The 14622-nt window shown below is 47.2% G+C and overlaps 1 protein-coding gene across 2 annotated transcripts in view; it reads right to left on the bottom strand.

The window, feature by feature from the left end:
- The window catches only part of NPAS2 (neuronal PAS domain protein 2), a 158326-nt gene that overhangs the window by 82037 nt on the left and 61667 nt on the right, over positions 1 to 14622 (bottom strand). For both annotated transcript variants that reach the window (XM_077915017.1, XM_077915016.1), the window contains exon 2: positions 3320 to 3373. In XM_077915017.1, the coding sequence (XP_077771143.1) occupies positions 3320 to 3351 (32 nt within the window). In that variant the 5' untranslated portion in view covers positions 3352 to 3373. The remainder of the gene's footprint in view (positions 1 to 3319; positions 3374 to 14622) is intronic.

Here is a 14622-nt window from a genome sequence, read left to right on the forward strand (position 1 = left end):
GAAGCCGAGCATTTCTAATCTCATCAAAAAAAAAAAAAAAAAAAAAAAGACCATCATGTGAGTGAAAACTATTCCTATCAGGCCTCTAGGTGGGATTAGGGGAAGGGCCTCCCATGCTGCTACCAAACCTGCTAGAGTTAGAGGCTTCAAAAAGGATATAATCTTAGGATAGTGGGTCATTTTGTCCTGGTTTCTCCCCAAGTGTTATGAAGGCTACTGCATTATTGCTGGTATTCTGGCAACAGATCTGGGTATTACCAAACATTCTAGACCTATTTCCCCATCTGAGGTCAAGAGGGGGTGAAGGCTGGCCAGCAGCCTCACTATCCCAGATGTGGGCACACATCCCGAACAGGCAATGTGGGGCTGTGGGTACCCACAGCTCAGAGCAAACAGGGGTGGGAATGAATGGAAAGAAACTGGGTACGATCTGATTTATTTCTAAGAACTTTTAGAAGAGGTTTTGTTGGGATGTCTCTATCTGGTGACCCCTGAGTGTTGTAGCATTTCATCTCCTCTGGATTTCGAGGTAAGCAGTGCAGTAGAGGCAGGGCTAGGACTGGGGGGCTGAGAGGTGACCTGAAGATGAGGATGGTAGCAGCAGACTCCAACTGACTCCAAAATCACAGCACAATACAGCTGTCCACCTGGGCTTGCCAGAGTGACTGGTCAGTCCCTACGTGAAGGGGTGTGCCGTGGTCTGGGAGTAAGCACAGAGTCTGAGGTCAGGAAGCCTTTATTTAACTTCCACTCCTGCCACTTGTTAGAGCTTTATGATGTTTGATGAGTTACTAAGCCTTCCTCTCCTCATCTGTAGAATGGGAATAATAGTGAAACACACTTCAGAGGGATGTTGGGATGATATGTGATAATGCAGAGAAAAGAACATAGCATCAAAGGATTAGGGCTCAGAGGAAGCACTCCGTGGCTGCCGGCCACCGCCGCTGACCTTTTCATGTTGCTGAGAATGAGAATACCCTGTCAATGTATTAGTGTCTTGCATTTTCCTTTTTTTTTTTTTTAAGATTTTATTTATTTGAGAGAGAGAGAGTGTGTGTGAGAGAAGAAGATCATGAGCGGGGGGGTGGGGGGGAGGGAGAAGCAGACTCCTTGCTGAGCGGGGAGCCCAACGCAGGGCTCAATCCCTAGACCCTGGGATCACGACCTGAGCTGAAGGCAGACACTTAACCAACTGAACCATCCAGGGCCCTGTGTCCTACATTTTTACATACATGTAACAATTAACACACACACACACACACACACACACACACACAGGAGCTTCTTTGTGTATTTTGTGGCTGATTCCCAAAATAACCATGGAGGAGGACAGGACAGAAATGACTGTGTGGTGTTACAGGTGAGGAAGTGGAAGCTGACAGTGGGGAGGGTCTGTTGGAATTCACGAGCTGCAACTGGGCTGGTGTTGCCCCTGCACCCACTCCACAGCTACCTGTGAGGAGACCAAGAGGCCAAACACCCAGAGGAAAGAACTGGAAGTCCGCCTGCCCATGAGAGAGGGCAGGAAGATTCCAACCTCGTCTGGTCTGGGCTAGTCTTGTTCATCCACTTGTTACTTGGGACCAGGTGGATTTTGCAACCCTTAGAGGTTGTGGTTTAAGGTCTGAGAGCACCACTGTGGGCGGTGGCAGTTTCCCACTGCCAAGAGAAGGGCATGTTACTTCCAAATAAATTGGGGGTGTTATTTGAATTGTTGTCTATTTAGATTTTTATCAGAGAAAATTCTTTTCTTTTTGTGGGGAAGTGCAGAGGGAAAGGGAGAGGGAGAGGGAGAGAGAATCTCAGGCAGACTCCATACTGAGCCCAGAGCCCCACGCGGGGCTCGATCTCATGGCCCTGAGATCATGACCTGAGCCAAAACGAAGAGTCAGATGCTCAACCGATGGCACCACCCAGGCCCTGAGAAAATTTTTAAACATGGACAGGTAGAGATAAGCGTCTGATGAACCCCCAGTGCTGACCCTCCAGTGTTAACAACCCTCACTCCTGGCTGACCTGTTTCACCCACACCTCTGGCCGTCTACCCTGCTCCCTGACTTTTCTTTAAGGAAATACTTGGGGAGTTAACAAGCAGTTCAGACTCCTGCTGTGCCCCACAGATTTACATCCAGCAGGCCTGGAGTGGCTGGGGATTTGTTCTCATGCCTGCCACCCTTTCCCCTCAACAGGTGACATGAAAGGCAGACACCGAACTGGGGGACCTCTGAGGGCTCCTCCATTTGCAAGTGGATGATTCTGTAAGTGAACCAGGCAGTAGGTGCTGTGAAGGGAAGTGAGCAAACCCTTCAGCTCTGCAGCTGTCTGAGGGCCCGTTGCAGAGGACTGAGGGTCCTGCCACACACACACACACACACACACACACACACACACACACAGTGGCAGAAGCAGACAGAGATCATATGGAGGAAGAAGGCTCATCCTTGGGCCTGTGAGTGAAGGCTTTCCCCAGAGAGCACACTCTGTTGCTGGGCCTGTCACCTGCAGCCTGATGGTCTGTAGTCACTTACCAACCACCTCCCTTCACCTGTGTCCTCCTCATGTCACCTTTATTTCCCTGAAGCCTAGCACAGGAACTGCCCACAGGGGCGAATTGTGTGATGTTGATAATATTCCACGGCTCTTTACCTTCAAACTATCAACTTCATGACTCCACTTTAAAACAGTAGGTATTCAGTAGGTGCCCAGTGAAGGAATAAGCAAGGATTGGGTTAAACAGCTCTGACACGCCAGCTACCGAGCTAGTATTTCTGGCCAACACCACAATGGCGTAAGGGGTGGGATCTCCAAGTACAGATGAAGAAACTGAGGCAGGGTACATGGAAGTGCTTATCACACAGGGATGATTACTATGTGTTCAACGTATGGGAAAGAGGATTCCTATTATTGTCCAAAGCCAGGCAGGGGCCACAGTGGGGCTGGGATTTGAAACCAGTCATGCCTGGCTCCAGTCAGGCTGCCTTACCAAGCAGTCTCTGTGCTGGAAAAGCAGTAAACTTCAGTGGCCTCTGAAAGGAGACCCAGGTCACCAAGGTTAATATACAAACATGTGAAAAATATAAGCCACTTGGCAAGTCCCGAACAATGAGGAATTTCAGGATAAGGAAGAAAATTGAGGGAGCTGGTCTACATTATTTTTTTTTTTAGTAGAGCACTGCTGTATTTCAAGGATGGTGGATACCAAAAGCATGTCCCCCAATGGCCTGTCTTGCTGGTGTTCTCATCCACACTGAGGACAAGCACATTTGACCCTGGCAGACCACATGGAACACACTGAGGCAGGAAAGCCGCTCCTTCTTACCTCTTTGCCCTGTCTTTCTCATCTTCATCCATTAGATTTTCTATGCAGTTTTTCCTGCAAAAGAGAACAGAGGATTACTGTCTGCTTCTAGACCTTTCTTAGGTCTACCAAGGTGTCATCATTTTGGTCCTATCTAACGCCCCCCCTCCCCCGCCCCAGCCTTAGCCTAGAGGTTCTCAAACTTTCTGGTTTCAGTAAAACCCTTTACACTCTCAAAAATTACTGAAGACACCAAAGAGTTCTTGTGTATGTGGGTTAAAGTGAGAAATCTTAAATATGCGAGCCTTCATTCCATTAGGTATCAGGGCCATATAATCATCAGATGTCAAGGAGCTTCTAGAAAAGTTCACTATATTCACGAGAATAAAAAAGGCAAAGAATGTGTTAATATTAGGAAAGTTGTTTTGACCTCCTGGACCCCCCCCCCCCCCCAGGGATCCCCAGATCACACTTGGACAACTGTTGTCTAGATCCAGCTCAGTGAAGTGTCTGTTTATCTCAGACCTTAACCTGCAAGGTGCCTATGACATTACGAAGGACCGCATTTATACATCTGTTCACTCAAATACACAAACCCTGCTTACATGCAGCCAGGAAGAAACGGGGCCCCAAAATATGACAACCCATAGTCCTTCAAGGCATTTACACTTCCCTAGACAGTCAAGGCACACAAATGCGAAAAATTAAGTAACAATCCAGGAATGTTCTCGCAGCCCAAAGGCATCAGAGACTCCCTCACTGCCCAGAGCCTGTACTCTCCGGGGCGGCTGGCTGGATATCTTAAGGCCCACAGATGTGGGTTCCTCTGCCACACGTAGGCCTGTGTCTTCACGCCTCAGAGCCATGGCTCTGACTCCTTATTTCATTCACACGTGTCCCACAGTCCCGCGTGTCTGGGGTGCGCCCCCTCCAGGCAGCCCTGGGAGCAGAAACACTCTGAGGGTGGCCCACGAGGCCAGAGCCTGCGGGGGGGAACTGGAGGTGAAGGCCGTGGTGGCCGAGGGGGCAGAGTGAGTGGGATCAGGGTGGGGACCCCAGAAGAGCTGAGTCACCAGTGCCCACACACTCCTCTTCCCAGAGGGTCTGAAGTCAGGAGGCCCAAACCGACACTCTGCGACCGCACCAACACCCTCGAAACTTCAAGTAGCAGATACTTTTTAATGGGGCACACGGATCTGTCTAAGATCAACTGGTTTTGTGATGTGGGTCCGACAGGTGCACAGGGATGGGTGGGAGCCCGACAAGGAGGGAGAATTCTGCAGCTCCACACGCGCACACTCAGCGTGCGCACACCCTGCTCCATTCAGTCACCCACAGCCTCGCTTTAGTGATAGGTTCGGGAGGCACAGCCGTCCCGAGTTGAGGTTTGCAGCGTAATTAAAATGGGGTTTTAATTCATCTGTACACAGGCCTGTGCTTAATGCTTTCCAGGTGGAATCTGTTCAGTTTTAAGATGCGAAAAAAGTGGTGTCACCTTCTTTAGTGATGCACGACCCCAGATCTGTGCTCCCAGGGACGTGCTGGCTGCCCATGTGAGCAGGACGTGAGCGAGCACCCAGCCGAGCCAAGGCCTTCGCCAGGTGCCCCTAGGAAGAGCATGTTTGAGGGAGGGATGCAGGCTTCACTCTGCTTTCCTGAGGTTCTGGAATCCTGCAATTACTGGGATTACTGGGATTGCTTAGTCATAAATGAAAACTTACAAGTGACTAATAGCTGTTCTTTATCAGCCACGTCTTCTCTGTCTTATATTTGTCCTTAAACATTTCCTGAATCCATGAAACCTTGATGACCTATACCCACTTCCTCTTCTCCCCTATCCCTCCCGTTCCCGTGCCTGATTCCTGTCACCTGACCCCTGTCTACACCATTCTGCTCAATGGCAGGTGTGTGATGAGAAGACACCTAAGCCAAGTTCCCCAGGAGTACCTGCCACAGGGGCTCCACACTCAGATCCTTACTGTCTTGTCACTGAGCCTATTGTCTCCCATGCCCTCCTCATGGGCCTTTTTTTTTTTAAGATTTTATTTATTTGCGAGAGAGAGAGAGAGAGTGAGCGAGCAAGCATAAGGAGGGGGAAAGAGGCAGAGGGAGAGGGAGAAGCACACTCTCTGCTGAGCAGGGAGCCCAAAGTAGGGCTCAATCCCAGGACCCTGAGATGATGACCTCAGAGCCACCCACAGGCTCCTCCCTCTTTTTTTTTTTTTAATACTAAAACAACTGTGGTGAAATACACATTACATAAAATGTATCACTTTTAAGTGGACAGTTCAACAGCGTTAAGTGCATTGCTCTTGTGCAACCATCACCACCATCTGAGGGACTCTTTTCTTCTTGCAAAACTGCAACTCTGTGTCCATCCTTCACTGACTCCCCATTCCCTCTCCCCTAGACTTTGCCATCACCACTCTCTCTGTCTCTATGGATTTGACTATTCTACATTTGTCACACAGGTGGAATCATACAGGACAACTACTGTTGTCCTTTTGTGGCAAGCTGATTTCACTTTTAGCATAACGTCCTTAAGATTTATCACATCATAGCATGTATGGGGATTTTCTTCCTTTTTAAGACTGAATAATCTTGGGGATCCCTGGGTGGCTCAGCGGTTTAGTGCCTGCCTTTGGCCCAGGGCGTGACTCTGGAGTCCCGGGATCGAGTCCCGTGTCGGGCTCCCGGAGTGGAGCCTGCTTCTCCCTCCTCCTGTGTCTCTGCCTCTCTCTCTCTCTCTGTGTCTATCATAAATAAATAAAATAAATAAATCTTTAAAAAAAAGACTGAATAACCTTCCATTGTGTGTTTATACCACTTTTTATTTATCCCGTCATCTGTCCATGCACTGAGTGGCTTCCACCTTTTGACTACCACCAGTAGTGCTGCGAGGAACATGGCTGTACCCCCTACCCTCATTTTTGAGCCATCCTTTTATTTCATGATGTGGAGAAATTAGGGCCCAAAAGCACAAAAGAAAGGGGAGAAAATCTTTCCTGTGAGGTCTGGTTAAAGGAACAGTAGACAAGTTTAAGAGGCGGCACCTATTCCTCTCAATTGCGTAGGATTTTGAGCAAAAAAAATTTTTTTTCATGATCACACAGAACCAGGGAAGAGAACATGGAGCTTAAGTGAAGGCAGAGAAGATTCTGTATGGAGGTGAGAAGATAACTGCTGATGTGATTAACCCCCAGAGTGAATAATGGAGGGATACTATAGAATCTTCACTCTGGACAACCACATATTCTAAGTGCATTAGACATTTATGAGATCTATTAGTCAAAGTCCCAACAGGAGACAGGACTTTGACAGAAAGGTGTGGGTGGGGTTTAGGGGAACCAAGAGGGATGGTGTGGTTACCTAGGGTTAGTATCAGACGAGCTGTTAACCCCCCTGAGAGTGAAGGGATCAGAAGGAAATAGTTTCCCAAATCTGGAAGGAGTGTGTCCTATAGGGTAGGGGGCATTTGGTGGAAGGATGCAGCCAGCCTGAAGAAACCTTTTAAGAGGGGAGTCAAGGGAATAAATACCTCACCTCACTCTCTGCCCATCCTGTCTCGCTGGTGTCGCCTATTGGATATACCACCCAGAAGGGTGAGGCAGGGGGCCCATGATGTCATCCGTATGGGGGAGCCCCGGGTACAGAGGAGGGTGGAAAGGTGTGAAGTGGAACAGGAAGGATACTCAGTAATGTTCATTTATGAGAACTCCTCCAGTTCTGGGTTTCTTGGATTTTCTGGAACACAAACTATTTGGAACCTTTCAAAACCTTTTACATTTCCCCAAATTTGAAGTATAAGCATCTGCATCTAGGAACTAAACACTCAAGAAATAATAACACAATCGTGATGAGAGGCTGAGGAAAGAGAGACTAGCAGAGAAGATCCTTGGAACTATTTAAGTCACAAAGTCGGTAATGATAGACTGTAACCTACAGAAGAAACTTCTTGAGTCCATAAGGATACAAATCATTAACCGGATAAATCAATGGGCAGTTGGGGAGGGGGACAGATCTCCCTTACAGAACAACTCCAATTCATAAAGGTAAAAGGAATATAGGAAATAGAAAATCACATCAGTACCCCATAGTAATAATTTTTGCAGGCAAGATCCATTGATGGATGTTGAAATTAATATGCAAAAGTTTGAGAAGACTCAGGATATCTGCATAAAGTATCTCCTTCAATATATTTATTAACTACAAAGAAGAATGGTAACTTTATAACTGGGGGCGGTTGGCAGACACTACTTTCCCTAGGGGTCAAAATTAACATCACCAGTGTAAGTTAGACCCAAGTCTTTTGGTGGAAATAAGTGCTCATTCTCTTGGGTGTTTATACCCAGGTAGGAGTATAATTGCTATATTATAGGGTGGCCATATGCTTAGTTTATCAAAAACTGCCAACTGTTTTCCAAAGTGACCGCACAATTTTACATTTGCACCAGGAGCATGTGAGAGTTCCCGCGGTTCCACATTCTTGCCAACACTTGGTATTGGTTTCTTACTTTTAGTCATTCTAGCGGGTGTGTTGTGGGATCTCACTGGGATTTGAATTTGCATTTCCCTCATGATTGCTGACACTGAGTATCTTTTCATGTGCTTATTGACCACCAAGATAGCTTCTTCAGTGAGATGTCCAAGTTTTTTGCCCATTATTTTTCTTTCTTTTTTCTTTAAAAATTGGGCCATTTGTCTTCCTTGTACTGGTTTGTAGAGGTTTCTCTCTTCTGCCCACGGAACTTTGCCAGATCTAGAGATCAATTTGTGAACATTTTCTCCCAGTCTGTGGCTGGCCTTTGCACTTTCTTGATGGTATCTCTTGGTGAACAGATAAAGTCCAGTTTATAAATTTTTAATTTCATGGTTAGTGATTTTGTGTCCTCAGAAATCTCTGCCACCTCAGTGTCATGAAGAATTCTCCTGTTTCCTTCTAAAAGCTTTATTATTTTAGCTTTTACATTTAGATCTATAGTCCATCGCAAATTAAATTTTATGTCTGGTGTAAAACAATGGTCAAGGATCTTTTTTTTTTTTTCCCTTGCTCGAATCTGGACATTCAGTTACTTCAGGGTCATTTATTGAAAAGACATTTCTTTCCCTGTTGAATTGCATTGGCATTTTTGTCAGATGTCTCCTGTGATCCTATATATATATTTACAGAATCTTTATTCAGGTCCATCTATCTACAGGGTCTCGGCAGCATGCAGATATACAGGATAAATATTTTTTTGAAATAAACTTTACTTTTTAGAATTATTTTGCATTTACAGAAAATGCAAAGGCACTACAGAGAGTTCCTACATATCCTGCACCCAGTATCCCTTATTATGAACACCTCACATTAGTATGGTACATTTGTCACAATTAATGAACATCATTGACACATCATTAAATAAAGTCCACACTTTATTAATATTTATTAGTTTCTACCTAATGTCCTTTTTCTGTCCCAAGATCTCATCTAGGGTACCACATTACACTTAGTCATCGTGTCTCCTTAGGCATCTCATAGATGTGAGAGTTTCTCAGACTCTCCTTGTTTAGGATTTGTAGAATGTCCCTCAATTTGGGTTTGTCTGATGTTTTTTCTCATGGTCAGATTGAGCATATGGGTTTTTAGAGGAAGCCTACAAGGGGTAAAGTGCCATTCTTATCACATCATGTCAAGGGTGTTAACAGCATCTATCCCTATGACATTGGCCTTAACTACCTGGCTAAGGTAGTGCCAAACTTAGCTTTATTATTTTTTTTTAATATTTATTTGAGAAAGAGAGAGAGAGATTGAAAACATGAGTGGGGGGAGGGGCAGAAGGAGAAACAGACTCGTCACTGATCAGGGAGCCTGATGTGGGGCTCGATCCCAGGATCCTGAGATCATGACCTGAGGTGAAGGCAGATGCTCAACCGAATGAGCCACCCAGGTACCTTAAACTTGTCTTTAAACTGCATGTTAGTTACATTTACACATGGCATGTGCAATATTTTTCTTCAATTTTCAGATAGTCCTTTTCCAAATGAAGAATTGCTAAATTTAAAGTGGTAGATCCAATTATCAATCTCAAAAAAGTACAATGAATATGCTATCTTCTCTGTTTTTAGAGTTGGATACATAATTATTGAGCTTTTATCAGATTGACAATCAGAGCCATTGCTTCAAACTTAGAGGCACTTCACCTGGAAACATATTGAGCATATTATCTGAAGACAGCTAACCTGCTGTTTAGGGAAACTTATTCTGTTTCCTAACTCTGTGGCATCTTGGATTTGTCTATCTTTATGTCAGTTCCACACTATCTCAACTCCTCTGGCTTTATAGAGATTCTTGGTAGCAATGTAGTGTGAGCTTTCCAATTTTGTGCTTCTTATTTAAGATTCTTGGCTATTCTAGGTCTTTGCATTTCCTTGCAAATTTTGGAATTTACATTGTCAATTTCTATAAAAATGCCTGCTGCAACCTTGATTGGGATTGTGTTGAATCTAGATTGTGTAGAATCTAATTTGGGAAAAACTGAGTCGTAACCATGTTGAGGTCTCTGATCCATGTACTCGGCTTCTCTCTGTGAAGAGGTAACGGAGTGGCTTCCTTGAAGCACTAACATGATGTTCAGTGATTCAATGGGTATTCCCTGAGTGCTAGGGCAACCTGCAAAGCCCCTGCTCTCATGGTGCTTAGAGGGTGGGTGTTGGGTAGGGGAGTGGGGGCAAGTCACAAGCAAATAAATAAGCAAACACTGTCAACTGCTTATAACTTCTGTGGAGAAAAATAAAGGAGAGTTGATGCAGGGTGGGGGCAGGGGTAGGGAGTGCTGTACTGGGCTGGCTGGAGTCTTACTCTTTTGCTATTTTAGGGGGTCACAGAAGGTCTCCCTAGTAAGACCATGTTTGAGATATGACCTGAGGGAAGGAGCCACGGGAATACATACCAGGGAGACTGGACAAAGTTTGGCTTTTGCTCTGAGTGAATGGGAAGGCACTGGAGGTTCTGATCAGAGAGGCGACAGAGAGTTCCTCAGAGGACAGCGGCAATTCTCGAAAGAATTGCATTGGCACAGGGGAGAGTACCTAGCCTGGCCCGCAGCAGACACTCAAAATCAGGTTATCTTCACTGATGGCAAGGACGAGATAAAATGCACCTTTACACCTTGCCAGGATGCCCAGCCCTGCGACTTACCCATAGTGAGTGCTCAGTAAGTATCGGAGGAATGAAGGAGAGAAGGAAGGGAGGGACAGACAGGCAGACAGGGTTGAAAGGAAGGTCAGGGCCAGAGCCAAAGCCCTACCTGAGCTCTGGTGGGACCGCAGAACACTGACTCCCACAAATCTCTCAATGATCTTGGTTAACCCAGAATAACAGTACTCACGAAGTACCTTTAAAGGTGCACCTATGTCCTCAGGACTAAGAATTAAAACAAAACTATTCTGTGTAAAGGAAAAGCCCCTCTGACTCTTCAGGAGGGGCAGGTGGCTCCCTCACCAACCCTCAGCCATGGCAAAATTCTGAAACACCATCATCTTATTTTACCCCCATCCGGTTCTATGTGTAGAATGGGCTGGCTCTGGTTACGTCCCTGTCGTACCCGGAAGCATCTCCCAGGAGGACTGAGCAGCCTGCCCGTGGACACAGGGCCTGCGGGAGAGCCAACCCCGGGCTGTCTTCTTGGAGCGGACTCAGGCACTTCACCCACAGCCTGCTGCGCACGTGTGAGGTTCCCACATCAGAGTCAGGCTGATTTAAATTTCAATTCCAACCCACTTACTCTATGACCTTGACCAAGTCCCTAAACTCCATGAGTTTCTGTTTCCCTCATTGCTAAAGTGGGGCTGGCATCCACCAGGCAGAGATGACGTGGGCCATAAAGGAGAAGGATGTCAGCAGGCATGTGTGCAGGCAGGGCCCAGCGTGCTGCCAGCAGCTCAGGCCTCCAGGGGGGTTCTCTCCATCACATGCTGGCCTCCCCTAACTGTCCTAGCCTTTACGTTCCCACTGGGGGCCTGAGCCCCTGCTAAGGCAGCTGACTCCAGGACCATCTTTTCTTCTTCTCTGCCTTACTGTTCCGTGAACATGCTCTCTGCACAGCAGGAAGGTCACTGCAGGGTGAATGGGGCCACACAGGCCTAACATTTCTGAGAGGTGCTCCTGACCAGAGAAAGGAAGGGCTGTATTGATGGGGAGACTATTTTGCCAACCAAGAGGCACCCATGGATGGGTGCCCCTGTCGCACCTCCGGAGACCACCTGTGGCTGCCGGTAAGCAGGACTGTGGAGACCAACATGCAGGATGGGGTGGGTAAAGCAGCTTGGGCTGGACCCAGGAAGCAGCCCAGCTGGAGGATGTAAGCACGCGAGGCCAGTGAGCCCTGGCTGGGCTCGGGAAGCCTCCAGGGACGGAGCCGAGAGCCACACCCGCTGCCACAGCAGGCAGGCTAGTGGGACACACCGGGTCTCGGAGCTCCGGGAAGGGGCAAAGGCAGCAGAGGCCTGCACTTGTCAGGCCCAGGCTGAAACCCTGCTTCTGCCCTTTGTAGAAACCCCCAGCACAGGCCCTGGGCACACATAAGTCCTCAGAAATGTCTGGCTACTGTTAATCACACTATCAGTAATGATAACCAGCTCAGCAGCTAGCCGTAGAAACTGGTACTTAAGCCTATAACATGTCTTCGAGCAGGGGATCCCTGGGTGGCTCAGCGGTTTAGCACCTGCCTTTGGCCCAGGGCACGATCATGGACATCCTGGGATCGAGTCCTGCGTCGGGCTCCCGGCATGGAGCCTGCTTCTCTCTCTGCCTGTGTCTCTGCCTCTCTCTCTCTCTGTCTCTCTCTCATAAATAAATAAGAATCTTTAAAAAAAATAAAATAAAATGTCTGAGCAGAGTGGGATTATTGTTCTTGTGTCTACCAGTCATTGTGTGTGTGTAGGCACGGCAGAAAGACAGACGTGCACACACACTGCCTGGAGTGGTGAGCCTGTCCCAGCCGTCCAGTGTAACTCGGCAGAGACTTAGGTTGTTGTCAGGCTGGGTGGGAGGGAGAGAAGGGAATGGAACAAACAGAATGCCCGAGGATGTCCTCAAGAAATAGCTATTGACCTTAATCGAACCAGAGAACAGAAGTGAAGTGTGCAAGTGACATTTTCATTACCTTGGTGAAATTTCTACCCTAAGGGTTCTGGAACATTCTTTCTCACAGCCACTTACTGCTATACAACGGACTGCAACTCTGGCCCTTGGTGAACAGGGATCAGCAAACGGCAGCCTGTCTGTTTTCTCATGGCACGTCTGCCCCGGGTCCCACCGTGTGTCAGCAGTGAGACAGGAGACGAAGGAATCATACACCCTTAGGTGACAGAGACACCCCCAAGGACTGGGTCTCCAGAGAAGGCTTCATGCAATATACATGGGAAGTATGTTATTCTACTAACACAAGGGTTGGCAGTGCTCTTTCTGTAAAGAGCTGCCTAGTAAATATTTTAGAGGCAGACCAACCCGTCTCTGCTGCAGCTACTCAACTCTGCTGTTATAGACGGTATGTAAATGAATGGGTGTGGTTGTGTTCCAATAAAACTTTATTTGCAGAAACAGGCTGGGAGCCAGAAAGAATCACTACTCAGCCTTCCTTTTCAGGGTCTTTTACTTTTTAACCTTTTTTTTTTTTTTAAAAGATTTTTATTTATTTATTCATGATAGGCATAGAGAGAGAGAGAGGCAGGGACACAGGCAGAGGGATAAGCAGGCTCCATGCCGGGAGCCCGATGTGGGACTTGATCCTGGGACCCCAGGATCAGGCCCTGGGCTGAAGGCAGGAGCTAAACCGCTGAGCCACCCAGGGATCCCCACTTTTTAACTTTTTGTACAGCCAATTCCATATCATCTTGAATTTTCTTCCAAGTGACTATTATAAGTCTGTTGGGTGGCCAGGCCATTGTTTTTACAAAATGAAATCATGACACTTACAAACCGGCTGAGAAATGGCTTGAATCTTGGACCCACGTTAGCTGGAGAATCCTAGTATTTCTCTCCACCATACTGACCAAAGCTGGTGAATTTAGCTCATCACAAAGAGAAAGCATTAAAACCAAGAATTTGTTGAAATCAAAAGGGGCAACAGCAAGCACATGCATTTCCCCTAGATGGGGGTTCTTTCCTGTCTTCCCAGTCAGCCCCTGGTGAGGGGACCTCATGTCGTTTGGGATTAGCATCTTTATCTTGTACGTGAGAACTTGATAACGATTTTTCCTCATTATACTTAAGAAACAGAAAGGCTTTGTAAAATAGCCACTGATGAACTGCCATGCTTACTGGTGTCCCTTTGTCCTTTGGGGGAGGCTAGGAAATGACTTCCACATTTTAATTCTTCCTCTCCCGGGAATGTTGTTTTGGTTGCAATGAATCATTTGCTGGGGGAAAAAAATAGCTTTTCTAAAGGAAACGGGCAGTGAAAATGCGAGCGCCGCCCGCTCCTGCAGTCCCAATTCCCCTCCAACTGAGAAATGCTCGCCACATCCTGGCACATCCTTCGACTTGGGAAATGCAAGGTGGACAGGTCCCTCCTTCACCCTGGCCACTCTGGCAAGTCCCCACCCCCTGGCACCCTGGCAGCAAGGCCTCCTGAGCCTTGCTGGGGGCTTCACTGGGCCCAGTTCCCAGAAATCACCAAGATGAGCCCCCCACCTCAGCGACCTGCCATGAATGCACGAAAATCATACCAGAAGCTCCTCCAATGGTCAGCACTGAGGCTCTATCTGCCGGTTACAATCATGAGTCCCCCTTGCAAGGGTCTGATGATTCATTATTCAGGGGAACAGGGCCATAGCAATGAAGGAGGGGCTAGAGAAAGTTAGAAACTTCGTTATTAAATAGACAATGACATCGTTTGGTCAGCAAAGAGCTTCCAAAATAAAAATCGTCTCGATACCTGGAGGTTAGGGTCAGCCTCACATGGCATATTATTCTTGCAACCTTTGTTATGTTCCAAGCACTCAAGATTCCCTTCGGAGGGCCCCTTTATAGAGTTTAGGCTTCACAGTGAAAACCTGAGTCAATTAGAAAATGTGATGGAGGGGGGACAGTGTGTGGTCAGGGTGTGGACAATAGATCCCTATAAAAATCAGCAAGAGGGGAAGAGGAGATTTATGAGTCATGCCCAGAGCTGAGTCAGTGAAAGCCTTTGTTGAGAACCGCTCATCAGCTGCCACAGACAAACCAAAATGAATCCATGAAACTCTGCTCCAGCCAGCAGCTCCCCAGCACGTAACCGGTCCTAACGCTCCTTCTGGCCTGGGGATACTCATCCTCATTGTGCTCCAGCTTGCAAGGAGAG

This window comes from Canis aureus, chromosome 11, assembly GCF_053574225.1.
Source record: "Canis aureus isolate CA01 chromosome 11, VMU_Caureus_v.1.0, whole genome shotgun sequence".
Classification (NCBI taxonomy): Eukaryota; Metazoa; Chordata; class Mammalia; order Carnivora; family Canidae; genus Canis; species Canis aureus.